Raw genomic sequence first — 24,436 nt, forward strand, 5'->3', positions numbered from 1 at the left:
GAAGGCTTTAATGAATGTGTATGCAAGATTATATATATACTTTATGAAAGTATATATACAGACATCTGTCTTCTCAGAACACACCACTCTCGGGGTTTCTAGAGCTCATCCTAATTCAGATGTCAACACAATGGAACTGCCTCTCTAATCAAAGTCAGCTGGGGGTATCGCTTTGCTTTACCAAACTATGAAAATCTACAGCTCATTTTAATAAAAGTAAAAATGTCATCAATGTACCCTCATATCTCTTGTCCAAGGAAAAAAAAAAAAGAAAGAAAGAGAATCCATCTTTGGATAATATTATGTTCTCAATCTTCTTTCCTATATTTCCTACTGCTTGTGAGGATTATTCAATATTGCAGATACATTCTGACTTCACAAAACACTCAAGTCATGCCACAGAATCTTAAGCAATCCTTGATTTTTGCAATGCACAGTACACAATATTAAGAGTGCCATGCAGTTACACACATTGCACAAAGCCTTCTGCCTGGTTCACATTTCTTGGCTGTGCATGAGACTTCCACCTTTATGTTCTTGACATGCACTCCCCCCACTGAAGTACCAGGGACATAAAACTTGCTACGAGATGTATTCCAGAGGAGCTGTACAAACACAGAGACTCACAACTTCTCTCCCATTAGCCTCTCTCCACTGTTAACAGTGTCTTTGGTTTATCACAAGTGAAAGAGCCAATACTTGTTACAAAGCAGTAAATGATAAAAGTCCACCAAAGTTTCTTTCAAACTCAGTTTTAGAGGAAAACCAAAACACTAGAGGGAGTACTGGAATAGCACCAAAGTTCTGACATGAAATGAGAACAAAAAAATGGATTTCTGTATTAGCTGCAGAATGAACAAGGCAAGCAAAATAAAGCTCAAATAAAGTTAATTTCATGTTTTTAACTGACATTAGCCTGCTTTTTGCTAGTACATAATGCACATTTCTAGTGACAGAGCTTAAAAGTATTGAAAGTACTTTTGTAAGGATTTGGTGGTGGGTTTCTTTTGTCAATCCAAAAGAAATAATCTGGTTTTTAATTCTCTGTGGTATATACAGCAATGCTTCAGCTACACACAGCATAAATTAAACAAGAAAAGAATTAAGCCAGAACACCAGCTTTGACCTGCTTAAATCCTGAATTCTTGTAAAAAAAGAGCCATTTCTTCTTCACCCAGCATATCCCTAAGACATCATGTTACAAGAGAAAAAGACGACAGACACACATGCATTAAAACCTGAAAAATTCTAATTCAAAATTAAGAGTTCCCTTTGACACTGAGTTAATTTTTGTGTTTGTGGCAGTTTTTATCCTGTCTGTACTTCAGTTCTTAGAATTCTTAGAAGACTTAACATTCACATCCAAGTCAAACAACAACATAAAATAAGGCAGGTTCAGATAAGTTACCTTCAGAATATCCATTACCTGCATAAATTAGTTTTTGGCCAGCTACTGGAAAGGCATCTTTCCCCCTTTCTGATTCAATCTTCTCTTTCAGTGCCTTCACCTAAAGCACAAAAACAGTCTTAAGGAAAACGAAGTTCACAGTATTAACCTAATTAAGTATACTTTAAGTTTTAAATACTGAAGAGTCGTTTCAATCATGCTTGATTATGTCAAGTTTATCAGTCTTCTGAACATGTCACTGTAACCACTTTGCAGAGGAACATGTCCCTTTCCCAAATAGTCTCCTGTGCTGAATCAAATCAGGTAATTAATTTTTCCATGAGAAGTTATTAGTATGAGTGTACAACACAGTGAAAAAGTAAATTGAGAAATGTGGGGAACAAAATTGTTTTCATCTCTTGACCCATTTGCCCTGTTCTTTCCCTGAATGCAGAGGGTACACCTACTATAAACAGAGCAGAAGGTTTTCATCATCATAACCACATTTCAGGGAATGCCTGTGTGTTTTTTTTTTTTTTTTTGTAAGATCACCATGACATCCAACCTTGAAGTCCCCATAAGCAAGGACTTGTGCAAAATGTTCAGATGCATATCTTACATAAATTGTCTTCAACTCCTCCCTCTCCACCACAATTTCTGGAGCTTCACATACATTTACTTGCTTGCACTGATGCATCACTCACACTTTCACAGCACCAATAGCTCAAGTGGCACTGCTAGTTGCTGTCATGTATAAGAATGCTCTCAGTTCTCCAGGAAGACTCTGTAATGCTACCCTGAGGAGGTAAAGCAAGATCCTGTAACAGCATTTCTGCACTGACACATCTGCAGTCATGTTTTAAGACAAACTGCCTGCACACACAGTCAATTCTTCTTGCTTTTCTGCAGATACTCCCAGTATACAGAAAACAAAGACAACCAGTCTGCTATGAGCTTATTACTACAAGCTAACACCATCTTCTAAATGTTGGGGTTTTTTAACCTGAATATTCAAAAACTATTTCATAAAACTCTGTAAGGATACAGAACACAACATATTGCTTCCCTCTATGGAATTAAACAAAAATAGGGAGCCAGCTCTTTTTCCCCCAGCAGATGAAGAAAGGATGCCTTTGATATTTTGTACCATACATGCCATCCCAGCACCTGCCAAATGCTTTGGAATTAGTCTCCAACCAGCCAGTTGCTTCCCCACAGCAAAATTAAGAGCAGGTCACTGCCACTCATAAGTCCTCAGGATAGTCAAATTTGACAGTAGTTTGCTGAAAGCATTATAATTCTCACACACTTTACAACAATCTGTCCTATCCTTGGATTTACATTTATTTTTAAAGCATATTTTCTTGAAAATTAAAAATACGAACTTGTTAATTCCTCCCCAGTTTTAAGGATGGAAGTGACTCACGCTGCTACTGAACAATCTCCTTCACCACAGATAAGCCATCAAGGATTTTTTTCCTAAACTTTAATAATAATACTGTCTAATACTTCACACAACTTCAGTTAAAGTCCTGCATGCACTAGGGCAAATCCCTTGAATCATGTAAAAAGCCTGTTATGTTTGCAAATGTCTAATTTTTAACACTCTCCTTATGTATTTTTATGCACTTGTACCAATCACTCAAAGATGATGACTCCAGACTACTTCTTTTATATCCAAGCACCAAGTTTGTCATAGATTTGTAAGAAATATTGCAATGTGACTAACGTGCATAATCTATTTTCAGGGAGAAAATTAAAGTTTGTTTCATGTCCACTGCATCAATCAAGGTACTGGCTTCAAATGTCTACTTAGTCTCCTTTATTTCCTATTGTTTTATTCCAGACAACAGTCTTTTTCCCACAAGGAACAAAACCAAGATGTGTTCTTCCAAACACAAATGTTTGAACAGCTAAAAGTCTAGGTCAGGACACACTGAACACACATGTTGATTTACTACACAATAAGTGGATCCATGAAAAGGAGTTAAGATATTTACTGCAGGAGGATCCAACAATTCATTTGCCTTTGCTGACCACCTGTGTGTAGCATTTCCCTTTGTTATTACTGTGCTGTGATTGATGTACTGCAAGCAACCTGAGGCACTGCTGTCTTCCAAAACCTCCCAAAATGGTCCCCTTTCCATAAGTCTGCAACAAAGTGGATTATGCTTTGATCCCTTTGGCAGGTGGCATTCATCTCCAGATGTAGGCAAACTTCCATTTACACCATGGAGCCAAGAGAAATGAGAAAAAAAAAAATTCTGGGAATCTGTTCCAGTGTTTCACCATCCTCACTGCAGAAAATCCCTTCCTTACATCTACTCTCAGCAGGCCTGCTAAGAAGTCTGTCTCCATATTTCTTATAAAGAACCTTCTGTTTGGCACTGGAAGGTTCTCCAAGATCTCCCCAGAGCCTTCTCTTCTCCAGCCTGAACAACCCCAGCTCTCTCAGCCTGCCTCCATAGGAGAGGTGTTCCACCTGTTGAACACCTTCATGGCCTCCTCCACACTAGCTCCAAAAGGTCCACATCCTTTGTGTGCTGAGGACCACCAAGAGCACACAGCCCCATGTTCCACAGGATTACACCTAGGAAAGCTAACTCAGCAGCCACAGGCAGTTTCAGCCTTGCTGGACATTCAGGTAGGCGGCTGTGCTTCAGCTGTGCAGGCCCCTTCCACAATCCAAAAACCCTCTCTGCATACTAGTACTGACATCATTTTTATTAATGTGGTGGTCTAGGTCAGGACAGACTAAAGACATGTACTAATTACTATGCAGTAACTGGATCCATGTGAAGCAGTTTGAAGCATTTATTGTCTCAGTGAAATAACAATGCAAGTAACACCATGAGGCTACAGAACCATGGTGGTTCTGAACATAAAAACAAACTACAGGTTTTCTCCTAGAGAACAGAGACAATCTTTGGCTAAAACTTGCCAATACAGGGGCTACCATTAACTTCTTAATTCTTGAAAGGACTGGAAATCCTGAGGAGAAAAGGCCGTTACAGTTTTCAGTGCTGGTCTCTATTCTCTGCCTGTATTCTTGCCACATACATCAATCAGTTTAAGAACAGATTATATCCTAAATTGGAACACAAATTACTTCTGCTCTCCAGCTGACAGCTTACAAAAATCTAAAAGAAATTTAAGCTTAACATAACTGAGCCAATTTACAGTTTTTTGCTATCTATGCCCGGGGACACTGCCATTTGCAAAGGGGAAGATCATTCACATAGGTCTCTCATTTGCATGGATGTTCACTCTACTGTGAACTCTTGCCATCAAAGATATCTTATGGTGACTAACAGTAATCCACCATGGGCTCTTAAGTACAAATTTAAAATTCTGTAATGTCATTCAAGTTGCCCCTTTAAAACTGAAAATACACCAAATAGTCGAGTAATTTCAAGATTACATTCAAAAGCATTTCAGAGCATTGCTTAACTGCTTTATAAAGAATAGTGATTTAGATAAGGGAGTCTGTCCTATCTCAAATGAATACAATGAACTGATTGGGTCACACCTATTCAAAGGAACAAAAGGACTTAAACCAACTCTTAACTACTAGAGCTTGAACCTGCAAGAAAATGCAGTCAGCTGCAGACTTCATCATTCTCCTATTAGAGACAGAAGTTCAAGAAACACTCAGGCTAAAATAAAAAGCGCTTGCCTATTCTGGCTTTCATCACTGCCTAGCCTAGGAGGCCAGAAACACATCATTTGCAGAGGATACAATACTAATTCTCAGAATAAAAAAACGAATATATAAGGTGAGATACATCAATTTTAGCAGTAACATTCCAGTGGCATAGAATTTCCTCTTGTAGTTCTAATTGGAGTGACTGAAGGCATAGTGAGAAATAACTGTGCCATTAATTCTGCTAAGAGAGGAAAATGCATAATGGTGCTACAACCTGTATGTCAGGTGCAATCCATTTTCATTTAGATTTAAAACATAGATGTTCCATTTTCAAAGAGGAATAAAAAACCAAAGAGAGAGAGAGAGAGAGAGAGAGAGAGAGAGAGAGAGAGAGAAACCCTTTCAATGCTTTTCAGAAAGGACAACTGCATCTTCCAGCTGGTGGAGCAGTGAAAGGCTGAAAAAAGCAACATCCTAAACTTTGCCTCTAGCAAATTAGGTTGCTGAGAACCTAACTTCAGCACAGCCATTGGTTATTAAGTGAAAATTAATTTTGGGGAAGCACACCTAGCATATTGATCCATCAAACTGAGAAACTATTCATAGATTATGATTTATTTTACTCATAAGTACAGATCCATAAACCAAACCTTCAGGCTTCCTAGCTTTATGCAACCTGATTAGGGTTCAAAATGTATTTCAGACCTCACCAAATCCCATTTTTCCTCTACCCTTATAAAATTTCACAGCACAATAAACAGAGCCTGTACTTCATGGCAATAACTTTAAGAATGAGCATCAATTCATCTACAAACACTTTACCCTAAAGATTCAGAAACAGCACACTTACAGGCCAAGATGACTTTCTTCTGTCCCCTATGAATTCAGATGTGAAACTCTCCCTTACTACTCAGAAAATGAACGCAATGTCCTCAAGAATATATTATGCCATGCAATCTGTTTAAGAAAGAGCTAGAGCTGACTGACTCCTAACTGAAAAACTGAGGTTTTCCAAAGAAATACCAGTCACCAACTGCATCCCAGACAGGCAACTAAAAATGGGTTTCATGAAATCATCATTGCTGAGTTTCCCAGTTGTTCCCTGCAGTCACTTTTTGCCAGCTAAGCAAGGAGGGCATGCTGGGTTCCATCCAGGCAAGCAGTTCCCATTGATCACACATCCTCCCCCCTTCCCTCTCACACACCAGTTTTCACTTCTCCTACCTCATATAAATGCTAACATAGAAGAGGCAAGAATCATTAGTTTATTCAGAGACTCATTTCATAAATCCTAATGAAAAGGTGAACAGTGTACTTGCATTGGTTTTAATGTAATTACATAGGCAAGACAAATCGCTGGATTTCTTGAGATGTTGGGAGAAACTGAATACAAAGCTGGAAAGGATCTCTTCTAGCACCAAGCCACAAACCCATCTTCCACACCACAATCTTCATCAGGAATCTGATGCACCCACAGACAAGATTGTTTGCTACCTCTGCCATGAGGCTGCTACAAAGTTTGCTCTGATATTGGAAGTCTTTTCCTAGATTCCACCCCAAGTTAATTCACAGACTATTAATACTGATTTGTTCTTATACTGATGTTATCATTCAAGCATGAGGAGCCCTCCCAGATCCACTGGTGCTTGCTATTGTAAAACATTTACATAATTTCACCAAAACTTGTGAGCTAAGCCAAGCTCTTTAGTTTCCTTTCATGTCAGAGTCACAGTTTCCCACAGGCTCCAGGCACTTCTTTCCAAAGGTAGAAAGTCATTGCCCTTGGGAACAGGTGGCCAGCACACCTGAAGCAGAATACCATCATTACCCTCCCCGGACATTTCAGGATCTATGATCTTCAGGGCTTCACCTTTTAATGAACCTGATTCCAATTAATCCATGTTGCTCATTTGAGAGCTGTTTACCAAAGTCTGACCCTCAATTAGGCAGACAGGTACTAATGTTGAACCTTGTGTTTTTCAATGTTATCACGCATCTGTTGATTTGTACTTAAATTCTTATCAAAGGAATTCAAGGACTGAAGAGATGGATCCCAAGATCAACTCTGAAAGACCCTCACTACCAACCTAGCTCTGCTGAAATGCTTGTCGTGGAGAATGCTGCACAGAGGGCTTTTTTTTTTAAATCTACATTATAATTCTGTACCACTCTTCATCTTTTTCTGTAGTAAGCTAATGTGTTTCTCCCAGACTTTGGGAAAAGTCATAGTTAGGCAAGGACAAAAGCTTTTACTCCAAAGGGCTTTGCTCTTTTCCTCCTCCCTAAGGGAGGGCATCGTAGTCCAAAAACTTGTTTAGAATTTATGCTTAATATTCCTGAGTTTTCTCCTCCCACTGCCCTTGCAAAAATATTTACCACATGTTACACTACTACATAGATACTGCTCAAAGTCAGGCGAGAACAACGCAGCTGTATCAGACAATAAACCTGCTAATGAAGAGACAAAATGACCAGTGCAACAGGTTTCACTACCCTTAATCAAACTCCATGATCAGCAACTGATTAATGACAAATATTGTGCCTACTACTGAAAACACGCAGAGGATAAGAAATTACTAAGCTCATAAGTCAATGTTTTACAATACTTTTACTGGTAAGAATCTATTTGGTTCCCACTACTTCTTTCTACAAATTATAAAAGCAGGTTTTTCTGGCACAAAACTCCATTTACAGTGTTCTCTTATATTGCCTTTCTAAACAGGACAGTCATATTTAGTCAGAAGGCAACAATAATGGTGGTTACATGAACAGATCACTGCCCTACTTCAGGCCTCAAAAGCATAACAGATACAGTAATTGGGAAGAACCACAGGAGAGGAAGAGCCTTGTGAATCCAGTCAGGCTTATGAGTTTAGTAAGTGCCTGGAAAAAAAAATCAACAGTTGTACTCAAATAAACAAGGCATCTAGAATTACTCCAGCATTTAAAAACAGACAGGATAGAGCATTCATAAGCTCCTTTATTTACTTGCTGTATTTACTGCTGCTGAACTTTGAAGACAAAGAAAGAAGCAGCATTCTCTGAAGAAAAATAATCTGGAATTGTCAAGGTAAAAATCCAAATTTAACCCTGACATTTACTTTCTCTGCAATTACCTCTACCTTTTCATTTCCTCTACAAAATTGAGCTCATCTCCACGCAAGTGAAATTTACAAGTCTAGTAACTGTTATGCACTGACCAGAGATCAAGAGAAATAATTTCTGATCTCAAAGCTGGCCTCCAGGCCTCCACACACTTCTGCCCTGCATTTCAAAATTGATGTATGCCCTCCTGAAAGAGGACACACTGAGGCCAGTTTTCTGATGCAAAAAGGTGACTAAAAGCAGCTTTGTACTAACACAGCAACACAAATGTCAACCTAAAGCAGAGCTTTCAGCTATCTACAGCCTGAAGAAAAGCAGCAAGATGGACAGTCCTGCCACTGAAGCCACAAAGGCTTGTTTTAGGAAGAAAGCTTACATTCTGAGTGGTGACTCTTGCATGGTCTTGTTGATTAGCACAAAAAATCCTCCTGTAGCTTTGGGCAGATGATTTTTACAGTAGGCATATTCCCCACAAACCGGTTTACAAGTATAAAAGTGATACAGTTGTTTGAGTATGAAGAAAACTGGCAAGCCATTTCAATCAATGATAAAAAGGCACTTAAAAATCCCCTTTTCCAACACTGCATGCTGACCAGCCATTTGGAGGGGTGCCTCTGACACAAAAACACAGGGGAAGACAAGGAGAGGGAGAACCAGAGTCAGTGTGTAGACAACAATCTGCGTGCTCACAGCCATGGCAAGCCCTTCCCTCTCCTTTTCCCGTTCCTTTGGTGCTCCCTGCAGGGCAGCACGCAGAGAACAGCCACCCTTACAGGCTCTAGGTGGGACATGCTGCACATCACCATGTCCTGTGAAATAAAGAGAGATTTCTTTCACTGAGTCCACCCACAGGAACCTTGACCAAAGACACAAACCTTGGTGAGAGAAAACATTGCCAGCTGTACCCTTCAGTGCTGTAAGTTTACACCCCCCTACCTTACACCTACATATAACCTTTGCTGTGTTTCAGGAATTCAGAGAAAATGTTTTTGAAAGGTTTGTCAGTAAATACAGCGATTTACACACACGGGCAGCAACAGGACTCCAGACAGCATAAGAATCATCTGCTCATATTAATTCTTTTTAATTAAAATGCACTCTCCCTTTTCACCAGCTTTCAAAGGGAACACCTTCCAGGACAGAAACCCTCACTTTCCAGTCATATCTGCAAAATAGACTTTATATATATGTATAGAAACATCTTTAAGTGTGTACAATCTCTGTATTTAACTTCTCAGTGTACTGGCCACCTTGGGAAGTTTAGATTTTGAGAGTACAGCATATAATACTGTCAAATTATCAAAAGTACAAAGCTACCTTTTCTTTGCTGACAGCTAAACTGCATAAGAACATTCTCAACAAAGTAGTTGAAAAATTATGGGCAGAGAAACAACATTTGAAAAATAGCCAACATGTAAAAACATATTCCAATACAAATAAAATAACTGTAGTTTTGTTAAGTAATTAATGCTATCTTATCCTTTCCTTTATTAATTTTTTTTTTAACAATGTGTCATCCTGCCCAAAATTCTTTGGAAATTATATTTAAAACACTGACTAGAATGTCAGGAAAATACTCCTGAACTTGTGAAAGCCTAGCCTTCTTCAGCCAAGAATCAGAACAACCTCCTTGCTTGAAAATCCTAACTCTAATCAGGAAAAAGAAAAGGACTATCCACCAAAGAAAAGCAGTAGCAAAAAGCCCCTGGAGAGTTAATGAATCAAGTATAAATTGTAACAAACCAAAATTCCAAAATACCACAGTCTGTGAAGAAAATATGACAACAATGGAAAAAAATGGAGCTACTCTTATTCTAGTGATCTCTAAAGTTACAATTTTGCAGAGTCATGTATCAAACCACAAGCAGCAAGAACAAGCCTTTCAAATTCACACATCCTTTACCTGTGCAAGCACACACACACAAAATAATAAAATCCTAAAGAGAGGCAAGAACAAAACAGAAGAGGAGAAAGATACCTGCTGTACAATGCAAAGAGCCAATTAAAAGCTGAAGACATGAAAAACATATTTAGCTTAGACGGGTACTTCTGGATTTTGAATGGAGCACTTTTCCTCTAACCATAAAATTATAAACCCCCAGGGAAATACAAAAACAATCCTCTTACTCACAGCGGCTGTAGGATTAACCTGCACTGAAACACATGTAAGAAGGAGGTTTTTAAGTGTATGTTCACAATCATTCACAAGTTACAAGCCCACCAGTCAGCTTTCACCATTTCACTCAGCAGCAGTCTCCGATTCTTCCAGAACTGTTACAAAGTTAATTCTTCTGACACAGTAGCGTTATTATCCAGAAATCTCCACATAAAGCATACACATACTAAGGACACACCAGAACGCAGCAGAAGCTCAAACTTCCACAACTGAGTGTTCTGCTGACATGGTGTTAAACAAGCTGGCTTTTCCCGGGTGTTCAAGTGCTGTGGTGCAACAGCGAAATGTGAAAGCCCATATTATGTGACACAGAGACTGCAGCCAAAAGACTGCTGACATCCTGAATATTCCTTGCACTTCTCTGCATTTTGACAATCAGGTTTTTAGGTTAACAGCGCAGAGGGAGCTGAAAACAAAGCAGGACAGACTTAACTTTTGCCTGGTGTTTCACTTTCAGAGTTAAGAATGTTTGCTGAAGATTTTTAAAACCCTGCTTTGTGTCTACATAACTACAACGGAACTGCCACATTTAGAAGCCTACAGGTTCACCTCAGACAAGAGACGCGGCTACACAGGTCTGCACCAGCGTCAAACATCACTCATTATTGCTCCTAACACAATGTTTAACAGATTTACTTTCTCACAGAGAGCCAACAAAAAGAAGCAGCAGCTTGTGCTGATGGATACATGCTTTCATTTACCCGGGTTAAGTCTAAATGCTCAAGCCCTGAGTGGCCCCACTCAGAACACCAGAATGGCCACAATGGGTAAAATCCACCCCCGTGTGGAACTTGATGGGTGCATCACAGAACTTAAGGAAAAACAGCCAGGTTTGCAAAATTTTAATTTGATAACAGGCCTTCCCCAATAATAGGGCCTGAGGCTAAATATTTTCATCTTCTTTAGTCAGTCACGGTACCATAGAGTCTTCACCCAGTGCTTTGGCACTTCAAGTAGAGTTTTCACTCACTCAAAATACTCAGTTGGCCAATGTTTTAAAACACAACCAAACCAAAATTAGTCATGCAATTGAAGCTAAGTTTAAAATTCAACTGTGTGATTTAATAGGGAAAAAAAAAAGACCAGCTGCTTGTGTAAAACCAAACTCAAACCATGACACAAGGCTAATTAGTTATTGGGAAGCATGCTGCTTCAAATTATTACTGGAGGTTGGTTTAAATATTCCTATCAACAGCTCTCAGGTACAAGCATTAAATCTTGCTACCTTGCACAGTAACATCAAGTCTCTCCAGATCAACTGGGTACTGAGAGTAAGGGGAGAAATTGCTAGGAACACAAAAGCAATTTTACAGAACCCAACTTTAGAGCAACAAGTTTCCTGTGCCTATCGCAACTAACATGATTTTTGGCCTTGTCACAGCATAGGGCAGAAATCCAAGTAAACAAGCCTTACCACTGAGAAACACACACATGGTCCAAAGACTAAAAGTAATGTTTCCCAAACTCCATGAAACACGTTTCAAGGTTTCAGGAAAGTAATCTAAGAAACCAGCACACTTCTAGCTAAAATTTGTGTATTCCAAAAAATCTGACCGAGAACTTCAAAGCACACACTTGTGAAGCACTACCTCAACATAGCATATTTCAAAGTGTTTTCTGATTTTAAGACTCAAGTTTGTAACTGAAGGCTCAAAGCTGATCTTCTCTTTACTAAGTTATATGATTTTTAGTATTTCCAACAATCATTTCTTAGTAATTTTCTAAAAAGTGTGCCACAGAAATTAAAACACGTTTTTCACCTCTACAGCTAACAATAAGATCAAGTCTTTATCCTGCCCTTTTCAAAACAAAGTTCCCCTCAAATTCTACCAGATTTCCTCTGCCTTACCACCCATTCCTGGCCAAAACCTGAATTTATGCTCATGAGGAGCTTTTTTATTTGGATCTACTGTAGCAGCTACATTTATAAACAGAGGGTGCAGTCTCATTTTCCCACAATCCAACTTGTAGTCATTGCATTCTGCTGTCTCATAAACTGGTGAGGGCTTTGACTGGCAACATTCCTTCAGTCCTCTCCTTGAATTTACTTCCCAGGACCTTAGTGAATGCAGAGAGCAAGAGAAAAAAAAAAAAGGAAAAAAAAAAAGAAAATAGTTTTTTCAGCAACAGCAAAGACTTATGTTTCAAATATTTGAAGGTTTCTGACCCCTGCTTCTCCTAGGCATTTGCCATGTCCCCCAGTCACAATGGTAACCCAAATGAGCTCTTAGTCCAACTTTCAACTGTCGTCCTTTATTTTTCTTGAGATGTAAGAGGGTGAACCAACAGACTTTACAAAAGCAGATACAATGTTCCATAGCTTCTAGAGCTTCAATGCCCACCTGTCACAGGAAAAGCTGCTGGAAAGGAAAGCTGCCAGCCTCCCCAGATCTTTCAAACTAAGGCCATGAGTGTGCCTGGACTTGGCTATCAAAACAACCATCTCTGCTCAGGCAAGTGACAAGGCAACTTCCAACCCTGCCAACTCACTTAGGGCCCTTCCTCTCATCTCAAAATACTGCATTTCCCCGAGGATTTTCCAGCAGGCTCCTGTGAGCCAGAAGAAAACATTCACCTGGAACTAAAACATCGTCTTCTCCTCGCTCACAGCATCATCAGACACATCCAAAGGCACCGGGGAGGGGGAACGAGGCTGCTGTGAACCCCATCACACACCCCAACACCCAGGTCAGCGGAGTCTCTCCTGCACTCCCTCCCCTGCTAAGTGCAGACTGATTAATCACTGCAGCTCGCCCCGGGAGGACAAACAACAAAGCCTCCCGCACTCTCCCACCTCCACAGCACACACCTGCCCGGGCACACAGCGAGGCACCTGGCAGCAAACACCAGCAAACCCTCTCCAGACCGCGCTCCTGCCTCGGCAGAAAAGCCCCACAACTCTCCCAGCGTTTGCCCTGAGGGAATCCATGGAAGGATGGGAAGGACCACTAGGTTTTCCTTCTGCTGGACCCCCCAGCCCCACCCCTCTCCCGCAATATCCCCTCTCCCAGTGCTCCCATTATAAACCAGCAGCGGCCTGGGCCCCACTGCCAACCCACGGCACCCCGCTTCCGAAAGGAAAAACCTTCGCTTCCTATAGCGCTCCTCTCCTCCCCAGGACTACGTGAGGTATTTATTCCCCCTCCCACCTCCCGGGCTGTTTCCCCTTTCCACCTCCTGGGCTATTTCCCCGGGCTATTCCCCTTTCCACCTCAGAGGTATTCCCCCTTTCCATCCCCGGAGCTATTCCCCCTCCCACCTCCGGGGCGTTCTCCTCAAAAACAAGGGGGGAAAAGTCCTTCCGCCGGAGGTCTGGCCACGGCAGCCTCTTTCCTTCGGCGATGGCAAGTCCCTCTTACCCACCAGCATCCCGAGGAAAAGGGCTCCCTCATCACCCCCGGCTGAGCTCACCCCCTCCCTGCGGCCCCGAATCCCCCAGAATCATCCCGGGGGGACACCGCACCACCCCCGCGGTCCCAATCCTTCACTGGATCTCCAGCCACCTCCACCGGAGGAGTCCGTCCCTCCCTTTCCCCGGGGGTGAGGGCACAGATCCCCGCATCCCTCTCCACGGCCGCGTCCCGGGGATGTGGGGGTGGCGGGGGTGGCGGAGGGAGCTCGGGAATGGCCGCACCGTCTCCTCGGGGTCGATGTCGATGCGGAAGGTTTGCTGCTGCAGCGTCTTCAGCGTGATCTGCATGGCGGCGGGTACGTGCCGCGCTCCGGCCGCCCTCGTCCCTTCCCCGGGAAGAGGTGGCGGGGAAGAGGCCGGGAAAGGGAGGAGGAGGAGGGAGGCGGTGTCGGGCTCGGCGGGAGGGGGGGGGGCGCGCATGCGCAGTCTGAGGGGCCCTGCAAGGCGCAGGCGCGGGCGCGCCTGAGGGCGGGGAGAGCGGGTGGAGGGGCGCGGGCAGAGACGCAGAAATACAAAAATGTATTTATATATATATATATATATAGAGAGAGAGAGAGACAGAGAGAGAAGGAAAGGAACGATTGCGGGGGAAAAGGTCTGCGAGTCCGGCCTGTGAGCGGACAGCACCGTGTCGGCAGGCCGTGGCACTGAGTGACGCGTCCAGTCGTTGATGGAGCACCTCCGGGGCAGTGACTCTGCAGTCTCCCTGGGCAGCCACTTCCAATGCCCAGTCACGCTTTCTTTGAAGAAATTTTTTTCTAATATCCAGCTAAATCTCCCGTGGTGCAACTTGAGGCCGTTCCCTCTCCTCCTGTCCCTGTTCCTGGGAGCACAGCCCGACCCCCCGGCTGTCCCCTCCTGGCAGGAGCTGTGCAGAGCCACAAGGGCCCCCCTGAGCCTCCTTTTCTCCAGGCTCAGCCCCTTCCCAACTCCGTTCCCTTCCCTGGCCACGCTCCAGCCTCTCAATGTCCTTCTTGAAATGAGTGGCACAGAATACACCACTTGTAAGTTGTTAGACGAGTTTATTAATACACACTTGTGGGTTTACAGCACCTCAGTTGCTCCAGTGCTGGTTTCGTAGAATGTAAAAGACCATCTAGTCCCAACCCCTCTGCCATGGACAGGGACACCTCCCACTAAGCCAGGTTGTTCAAGGTTGCTTTATCCAACCGTCCTTGAACACCACCAGGGGTTGGGGCATCCACAAGCTCCCCAGGCAACCTGTTCCTCACAGTAAAGAATTTCTTCCCTATGTCCAACCTAAACTGAGGATAAATAGGGGAGATTCCCCTAAAAAGGGGAGATTCCCTAACTCTCCCCCCTTTCAGTTTGTACCTATCCCTCCTTGTTCCATCACTACAGTTCCCAACAAATTGTCCCTCTCTGGCTTCCCTGTAGGCTCCTTCAGATACTGGAAACGTCTCCAGGGTGAACAACTTCCTCAAGCCGACTTCACAGAGAAGGTGCTCCTGATGAGCTTGACCTCCTCTGGACTTGCTCCAGCAGTTCCATGTCCTGCTCACATTGAGGACATTGAGCTGGGTGCAGCACTGTAGGTGAGGGTCTCACAGGAGGAGAAGAGAGGCAGAATTGCCTCCTTTGACCTGCTGCCCATGCTGCTTTGGATGCAGCCCAGGATTCATTTGGCTTTCTGGGCTGTGAGTGCACGCTGCTGGCTCATGGTGAGTTTAGTGGTTTGTAGTTCAGTGTTTGAGTAGTTGATGTGTGCCTTTGATGGGTTATTAACCTGTGTTTGCCCTGGTGCTCCTTAGGTAATATAGGAGGAGAACTGCTACAAATAAACTTTAAAGTTGAGCCAGCTGTGTTGGTAAAAGAGACCCTTTCCCCTGCACCTTGTAACCTCTTCCATCTGCAGGTGTGGGATCTCCCAGGGCATTTTCTTTGTACAAAGACTGTCTTTCTGCAGAAGGGGATACTTGTGTCAGGCTGACTTAATTGCAGTGAAACTCCAAATTTCCTAATGTTGTGTAATGGCCAGAGAATTTCTAGCCTGCCACATTGTCAGTTTAATGTTTGTAGTAAGAACCATCTTCTAGCTCATTTTTTACAGTAGCTTGGCTTCCTCACCATTTCCTCCCAGCAGCACGGCCAGCAGACGGCATTGCCAGGCAGAGGGAAAGAGGGAGACCCCTTTCCCTGCAGGAGTGAGGGAATGGGGACATGCTACACGTACACACAGGGCTGGAGGTGCTGCTTCTCCCAGAGTCCTGCTCATACTCTGACACACAGCTGCCAGACAGCCAGAGCATCCTGCAGCTTTTACAACTAAAAAGAAACCGCTGACTGTTGCTAGTAGGAATCTAGCATTCTTGACAGCACAGAATAACTTGCTTGCTCTGCAGGGAGAGCCATTTTAAAAAAATAAAAATTAAAAAAAAAAAAAGGAGAGAGAGAGAGAAAAAATGTCACTTGCTATTTTTTGCTTGGGTGGTTACAACTTAAAATATGCTGCTTGTTCACTTTCACTCTTGCCTGGTACCTAAGTCTATACTTTGAAGATAAAAGGGATTTTTTTTTGAAACTTTTCATTCAGCAGTCCAGATATGTAAGTGCTGAGCTTCACATGCAAACTAAAGTACCTCATGCTAAGGGCTTGTGTCAGTTTCACTACTCTTTTCTGCTCAGATTTTGTTAAACTACTCATTCTGACTTCTGTGTTTGCTGGTTAGTGTGTGAAGCAGTTCTGCCCAGGGCTAAGAGTTCATTTGCACAGTGGCTGTTTAGCTCTGCTTGTAGAAGCCCCAGAATAACTGGGAATTCCCAGAATTCCGGAGGCTGTGAACAGCTAAGGATGAAGGTTTTTTTCTGACCATTTATTTGAATTTTGAAATAGAATGAGGGGAAAAAAAAAGAAGCTGTGATTTTTTTTTTTCTTCTGAGTGGTTCAAGAACTTATGACAACTCACTATATTGGAAATATAATAAATAAACAGATTCTTGGTATTTCCTCTAGCTCAGTCCATTCAGCTCCATAAAATCTGGCAGGGCTTGGCTCTCCATTTCTTTCTTGCAGTTGCAGAATTGAGGGTTGGAATTTCTTCCCCACAGCACTTTCATCATTTAGTTTCATGGTGCTTCTCCTTGACAGCCAGTGCTTGGTGGGTTTTTATTTTTTCATTCTGTTTCTGAAGTATTTTGGGTAATCGCCCTGTGTACTGACTGAAGCATCACAGTTAGCTAACTTCATTTACAACAGTTTATATGCTGACTCAGTCAGCATACAGACCTCTCCTATGCAAAGAGAAAAAAACTTGGATTGATTTGAGAGAGATGTGAAATGAAGCCAAAGACTTAGAAAGATGTTTTGGTGGGAAATGCACATGATGATTACTTTTGAATTCTTGCTTCCAAGTAACTTGATTTCCCTGGTGCACTTACTCCAGCTTTGTGCTGCCATGGCTTTGCCCCTTTCAGCTCTTTTTGGTTGTCCATGATTTCCCAGGAGCTGCTCTCTGCCCATACCTGTTCACACTCCTGGGTTCAAGGACCCTGATTGTTACAGAACCTGTTGTAACTGTATCACTGTGCACGCCTCTGCCTGTTGTCACCTCAGGTTGTGTGCATGTCACCTCTCCAGCCACAAAAGAAGCCCCTGTTGCATGATACTCAGGTTTGCCTGCTTATCTTGGAAAGAATTTCTGTAGTTTTCATGGCAAACACTGAGGCAAAGACTTGAGTCATTGTTCTTGGTAAGTCAATTCAACCTGTGCACTAACATGCAGTAAGTACACACACCCTCCTTGTTACCTGGGCCATCCCACTGCCTTAGATGTCTGTGTGCAATTCAGGCTGCCTTATCATTGCCATAATTTTTACAAGTCCTGCCCAGATTCTGGGACTGATGGCAGATAAAGGATGTGAAGGTGACTCTCACCCCAGAGAACTGTTTGGGGAAGCAAGGGGTGAAATGGTGCTTGCAAGAAAGCAGCACATTGTGTTTCAGGCCTTTTGAGGTGGACTCAGCCTTTTCAAAAACAAGAGACTACTGACAGAAATGGCCTGAACAAGGCCCTGAAGGTGTAGAAAGTAACTTTTTTGTTGAACTGGGAGGAGGCATGCAGAGGGCAGTACTCCAGGCAGATGCTTGTAAGTCTGGATAACAGAAGTGATGGAAAGGAGAGGCAAGCTTTTGAGCTGCTGATGGTGGTTAGGAAGAGTTGTTACACAGGTAGATGTGTAGCAAAGCTCCAGAAGGGCAGCACAGCCTGGAGGGGCTTGGGTTCAAATGCAGCACATGCTGGTAATGGAGAGGTGAGGGAAGTTAGCACTATTATTGACAGGCAGAGACATGACCTTACCCTTAATGAAAGGCAGCATTTCACACTTACTTCACAATAAGTGAGCTATCCCTGAAAAATGCTTCAAAAGCAGTCTTTTCCCTCTGGATGTGGACGAGAAATAGAAATGAATTAATGTGAGGGGTCCTAGGCTGTAGTGTTTATTTGGCATTAGGGTGAGATTTTCCATTGAGTTGACTGGTCTCTGCTGTTCCACACTTCTCCATGCAGACCTCCCACTGGCTTTCCTGTATCACAGATTAGTTGAGAACACCAGTGGACCTTTTCTGAAGGCTGAACCAGCTGCAGGCACGTCTCTGGAACAGGTGAACCTCTACTTACATTTCAGTTTGCAGTAACTCGTTCATTCACCCTCAATTTTATTCCGCAGGCACTCTGGAGCTCCATCTGCCTCCTGTTGGCAGCATTGTTTCTTTTGGTACAGAAATAATTTGGGGGTTTACTTGTGCTGCTACCACTCTTCCTCAATCATCCTTATTTATTGTGCAGGACTAATACTGAAGCAGGTTTACACTGTTTGTCACTGTAGTAAAGTCAGCTGTTCAAGTTAATTAGCTAATTAGACAGTGAGGTATTAGGCAGTGACCATGGAGGCAGTGGTTACATGCAGCAAGGCGGTTGTAACCACTTCAGCCACTACCAGCTGCAGGAAGAAGAGGATCTCGATCTTGCTTTTCTTTGGATTTATTTGTAATCTCTCATGTCTGCATGCCTCATCATCTGAAAAAATAAAAAAAGGCCAACAAAAGGGGCTAGATCCTTCAGACTTGGAGGCATCTCACTTTGAAACAGTGGTGCTGCCTTGGGTGAAATCGTTGGGTGCATCTTCAGCAGCACTCAGAAGCATGGAAATTTGCATTAGAGCTCCTATTAGCCCTTGGACACCATGAATGTTAGCACTGGAGTCTTCAGAGAAGAACCTACAGTTCAATTTTATTGCACACACTGATGGAAAGTTATTATGAGATCAAAATGAAGCCCAGTGGTTACTGATAAAAGGGACTACAATTTCTTTTATGCAGGGTTCATGCTTGAGAGCAATTTTTATTTTTTATTTTGAGAGCAATTGCTTTTCTGTTGTTAGTATTTTAGCCTGATTGACACTCAAACAGCTGCCAAGAATACTTGGAATTCGCTATAAAATAACAGCGTGGCAAGTGCATTAGACTATCAGCTTGACGGGCTTATATATTTATTATGCTAATTATGTGGGTGTAGCAATTGTATTAGGAATATCTAGATATTTTCATCAGTAAAATCAGTACCAAGTATGGGGAAACCCGCAAAACCTTTCTCAGCTGACTCTAATCTGCAAATTTTCCTTAAACATATAATAGAAGTTCTCATTCAGCTGCAAAACTTTTTACTTTATTTCCTCTATACAGAGATTTGGGAGCAGTAGCTATAGTAGGTGAATGAACTTCTTAATTTGAAATCACTATTAATTTATTTTATACCATTTATTAAGGGATAAGGTGGTGGGGGGGAGCATCTCAGTTCAGGATGTGTCTGCAAGGCATGCTGCCTTCAGGAGCTACTCCTATGGCATAGTCCATAGCACTGGGCTTGCAGTTGGAATCTAACCCCTTTATGTATCTGTTTGTTTGTTTGTTTGTTTGTATGCTCCCTTGCCATCAAGTCAGTGTCATTCTGCAACTGCAGGAAATGAGGTTTGCCAAGAAATGCCAAATGGGACTTGAAGTTGAGTACCAGGCTGCATAGTGCTTCTTGCCCCAAGCATTTCAGGGAAGAGGTCATCTTCCAGACTTGTAACAGCCATGGCTACTGACTCTGGAAGCTTATCCCAGCAGTGTCAGTGCCCTGAACATACTCTTGACTGGCATTGGAATCAAACTCTTTAAATCTCTGTGTGCAGAAAAGACTCAGGAGAGGGTGGTATTGAATTCTTGTATGCTTCAAGAGAGTTTATCTGGGAATGAAAAAATATTTTTACCCATGTAAAGTTTCCTTATTTAATCACTGCTTTCTTTGGAGTGCCAGACAGCTAAAGGGGAAGGGAATAAAAATGATTGGGATTTGACAAATGCCTCTGAAGACAGTTATCTGATGTCTGTGTCTGTTAGCAGGAGGGGCTGCTGTTGTCTAGTGGGGGGTTTACAGTGTTTCAGAGAGCAGACTCTTTGCCAACTACTCTAATATTTAGGCTTTGTTTGAGCTTCTGTCCTGTCTGTGTCCCTGCCTGTCCTGTAATAACAAGGACAAACGGGAGCCGGAAACTGTACATTGTCCTCCTGCAGAGCTGCTGTGGAAAGGCCAGACATCTGAATATTCTAAAGCAAGGCTAATAATTGTATGAGCCATTAGAATGGCAAATGCTGCAGCCAGCCAGGGCAGGCCATTTCTATTGACAGTTGTCACAGGGTGAGTCTTCCCAGCTTCAGAACAGGACTGAGCATTTCCAGAGTGGATTGCTGAGTGCTCTATAAAAAGCTTCTAGGAAAATGATGTCAAGAATCATCAGCAATAAATCTGGAACATCAATTCCAAGAATAATATTTATCTGAAAAATAGCGAATCAAATCCTGCAGGTCTAACTGGGCCTACTATGAGTAAATTAGATCCATTTATTTTTGTATGAGTCATTAATCATATTGCAGTCGTCACTGTGGTTATCGGAAAGTATTTTAATTTAATCAAAATGCAGTTAAAGCTCATATAAACAAATTTGGCCTAAGCTGAACAGCCACACACACAGACCAGTCCTTTCCAGTGTGGTGTGAGGAGCTAAACGCCAAAACAGGTCTTCCTACAGAGACCTGACTATGGATTTTTACATTACTTGATTTTGAGCATGCACTTTCCAACATGTTGCTTTCTGTACTGACTACCAGATAAAAGAGAACAATACACTGTGCTCTGAAGCTTTTGTCACAGTGTTCGTAGCTTGTACAGGCCATCTGCTGTGGAGTAATGTTGCTGCTACAGTACATTGCTTTCCTAGCATATGTGTAACCTGACAGCTGGGGAGTGTGAGCCCTCTGGATTCAACAGGAATTCACTTGGATGTGTAGTTATTCTGTCTACATAAAGCCTTGGGTAAAACAATACCAACTCCTAGGTCACAGACCACAAAAACATTGTAGCTAGCACAGATATGGGTAGCTTCTACCCCAAACTTTTACTTGGAGGAGAAGAATGGATTCCAGAATTAATTCAGACCCTGGTGCTCAAAGCTTTGTCCAGCCAGACTTTGAAAACCTCCAAAAATCCCACAGCCTCCTCTGGCTTGTACTGTAGTGCATAATTATTCTCATTTTTTCCCCTTCTAACCATATGCTGAACATCTCTAGGTTTTGCTGATGTCACTGTCCTTTGCCCTCCTGCCAGAGAGTGTTCTTTACTGGGAATACCTTGGCCCCATCCACTTGATCTCATCCCCACAGGCACAAGGGTATGCTGTGAGCTGCTCCAAACCATTCTCTGTTCCATGTTGAACCAGCCCCAGCCCCTCAGAACCTCCTCTCAGGGTGATTATTTCAGTTCCATATCTCCAGTGGCCTGCCCTGAGCCCTTCTGGTTTGTCAGTTCTGCTGGGGACCCCAAAGAGGACACAGTGCCCCAATGAAACCTGGTGGGTGCTGAGCAGAGGGGATCACCCTGACGCCCCTCCCTGCACCCTGGATAGGAGAGAAAATATGTGCAAGTCTATGGGGCCCAATGAAATAGATCCCAGAGTCCTGAGGGAATTGGCTGATGTTGCCAAGCCACTCTCCATCACATTTGAAAAGTGATGGCAGTTAAGGGAATTCCCTTGTGCCTGGAGAAAAGGAAACATCACTCCTATTTTTAAAACTGGGAAAAAGGGAGCTACAGACAGTGCACCTCACCTCTGTACCTGGGAAAATCATGGACCAGATCCTTTTGAAGCAATGTTAGGGCACATGGAAGACAAGGAGGTGTTCTAAGATATCCAGCATGGCTTCACTAAGGGAAAATTGTCCCTGCCCATCTGGTGGCTCTCTGTGTTGGAGTGACTGCAATGGTCAGCAAGGAAAGACTGACCAGTGTCATCCACCTGGATTTCTGTGAGGCTTTTGGAGAGACCTGGGTTTGAAGGGTGTGGAATTGAGTGGAGGAGGAGTTGGCTGGATGGACACAGCCAGGGAGTTGTGGTCAGTAGTCAATGGTTCCATGTCCAGCTGGAGGCTGATGATGAGTGGTCTCCCTCAGGGCTTTATTCTGGGACTAGGAGTCTTCAATACCTTCCTAAATGACACAGACAGGGAGAGCAGCTCCTTAACAGGTTTGCAGCTGACACCAAGCTGCAGGTACAGTGACATACCTGAAGGATGGGGCCAGCCAGGGCCACCTGGATAAGCCCAAGAATGAGGCCCAAAAAACCCAATAATATTCAACAAGTCCAAGTGCCAGGTACTGTACCTGGGGCAATCCCAGATATGAGCACAGACTGGCAGAAGAATTCATTGAGAGAAGGACTTTGGAGTTCTGGTGGAATATTAAGGTAGACATGAGATAGTGGTGTGGGCTGGCAGCCTAGAAGGCTGCACCAAAAGCAATGGGGGCAACATGTCAAGGGAAGTGATTTTTCCTCTCTACCCTGCCCTTGTGAGACTCCACCTGGAGAGCTGCATCCAGCTCTGGATATCCCAGCACAAGAAAGATGTGGACTTCTTAGAGCTGGCCCGGCGGAGGCCACAAAGATGCTCAGAAGGCTGGGGCATCTGTGCTAAGGAGAGACAGGCTGAGGGAGTTGAGGTTGTTCAGCCTGGAGAAGTGAAGGGAAACCTTAGAGCACTTTCCAGTACTAAAGGGGCTGCAAGAGACCTGGAGAGAGATTTTTTTAACAAGGGCATGTAGTGATAAAACAAGGGGGAATAGCTTTAAACTGAAAGAGGGCAGATATTTGGAGGAAAATCTTAATTCAGGTGATAGTGAGGCCCTGACACAGACTTGACCAGAGAAGCTGTGAGTGCTCTATGTGGAAGTGTTCAAGGCCAGGCTATATAGGGCCCAGAGCTACCTGATCTAGTGGAAGGCATCCCTGCTCTTGGGGATGGAGGGGAGGGATGGAACTAGATTATCTTAGGGGTCTATTCCAACCCAAACCTTTTGAAGATTCTATGAAAATCACCTTGTGGGAGGAATTAGGGGAGCCCAGTGGTCTGGCCAGAAGTGCTGAGATGTGGGAAAAGCCTGTGGAACTTTGCACTGCAGCCTCCCAGGGAGAAACGAGGTGCTACTCAATGAACGCTCTTCCCTCACATGCCTGGAGTCCACTGCCCCAGACAGAGTGACCTGATGGAGCCCTGGGAATCACAGGATAATTAGGTGCCTTCTAGGTGCACATAAAATCATCAGGGACCCCTTCCAGGCTCAAAAATGGCCTGAGAGTGGCCTCACATTGTCATCAGCCACCTCACTCAACCCCCTCCAGACAAAAATCCCAACCAGGTCAATGGAATTGTATAAGACAAGATTTTCTAGGAGACCCCTGAGCTGAATGTCCTCTACTCCTGGAATTCCTCTACTTCTTCATCCCTGCCTTTGGGCTAAAACACCTGGGAACAGTGTCAGTGGAAACTGAGAGGAAGAGAGCACCAAGTACCTCATTTCCTCATTTTTGCCTGCATTTGCTGTCAATGTACTGCTCAACCCATTTGTCATCATTTCTTTACCTGATTTACTTCTTACCTAGCAGCAGAAGCACTTCTTGAACCCTGGCTTAGCTTTGGTTCTTCTGATCACACCTCTGCACACCTCAGCAGGAATAGTAATATAATCTCTGTCATAACCTCTTCTAATTCCTACTATGCTTGTAATTTATTTTTTTTTTTGCATTGCTCTGCCATGAATTCTCTTTTTAGCCAAGCCAGCCTCCTAAAATATCTGTTGTGTTTTATCCTTGAGCATCAGCAAGGACTTTTTTTTTTTTTTTTTGAGCTCCTTTGCCCTTCAAACCCTACAAGAGCTGGCTCCCATAAGAGCTGCCTCACACCTACCCCTTTCCTGAGTAATCCACAGCTTTCTGTAATGAGGTTCTTCCTACTCCCTTCCTACCTTCCCTACCTTCCTACTCCCCACCCTGGCCCAGGATCTTGAACTTCCCTGGGTCTGGATCATTACAGTTATGCATCTGATCAGTTCTTCCTTATTTTTAAGTAGCACATCCAGACCAGCATAATCCCAGTTGGTACAGCTAACATCTGTGTTATCCCTGACATCCTCTAGAAATCTCCCTAATGGCCTTTCCCTTGCTGAATGTTCCAGGGATAATGAATCCCTCCAGGAGAACTAATTCTAGGGACCAGAAACTCAACCACAGCAGGAGCACTGTAGTTCTGTCTCCCACACTGTGCTCTATCTCAAATGTAGAATGCAGGAATATGCGACACGACCAGCTTATCAAATA

The 24,436-nt window shown here is 43.3% G+C and overlaps 1 protein-coding gene across 1 annotated transcript in view; it reads right to left on the reverse strand.

Moving 5' to 3' along the window:
• RAD23B (RAD23 homolog B, nucleotide excision repair protein) overlaps positions 1–14,124 on the reverse strand; it is a 35,763-nt gene extending 21,639 nt beyond the window's left edge. The window contains exons 1-2 of the mRNA XM_041396900.1: positions 13,949–14,124; positions 1,427–1,508 (exon numbers count right to left, since the gene is read on the reverse strand). Of these exons, the coding sequence (XP_041252834.1) occupies positions 1,427–1,508; positions 13,949–14,014 (148 nt within the window). The 5' untranslated portion in view covers positions 14,015–14,124. The remainder of the gene's footprint in view (positions 1–1,426; positions 1,509–13,948) is intronic.
• Positions 14,125–24,436: the final 10,312 nt, after the last annotated feature.

The sequence above is a fragment of the Onychostruthus taczanowskii genome, unplaced genomic scaffold, assembly GCF_017590055.1.
Source record: "Onychostruthus taczanowskii isolate IOZ18803 unplaced genomic scaffold, ASM1759005v1 scaffold132, whole genome shotgun sequence".
Lineage (NCBI taxonomy): Eukaryota > Metazoa > Chordata > Aves > Passeriformes > Passeridae > Onychostruthus > Onychostruthus taczanowskii.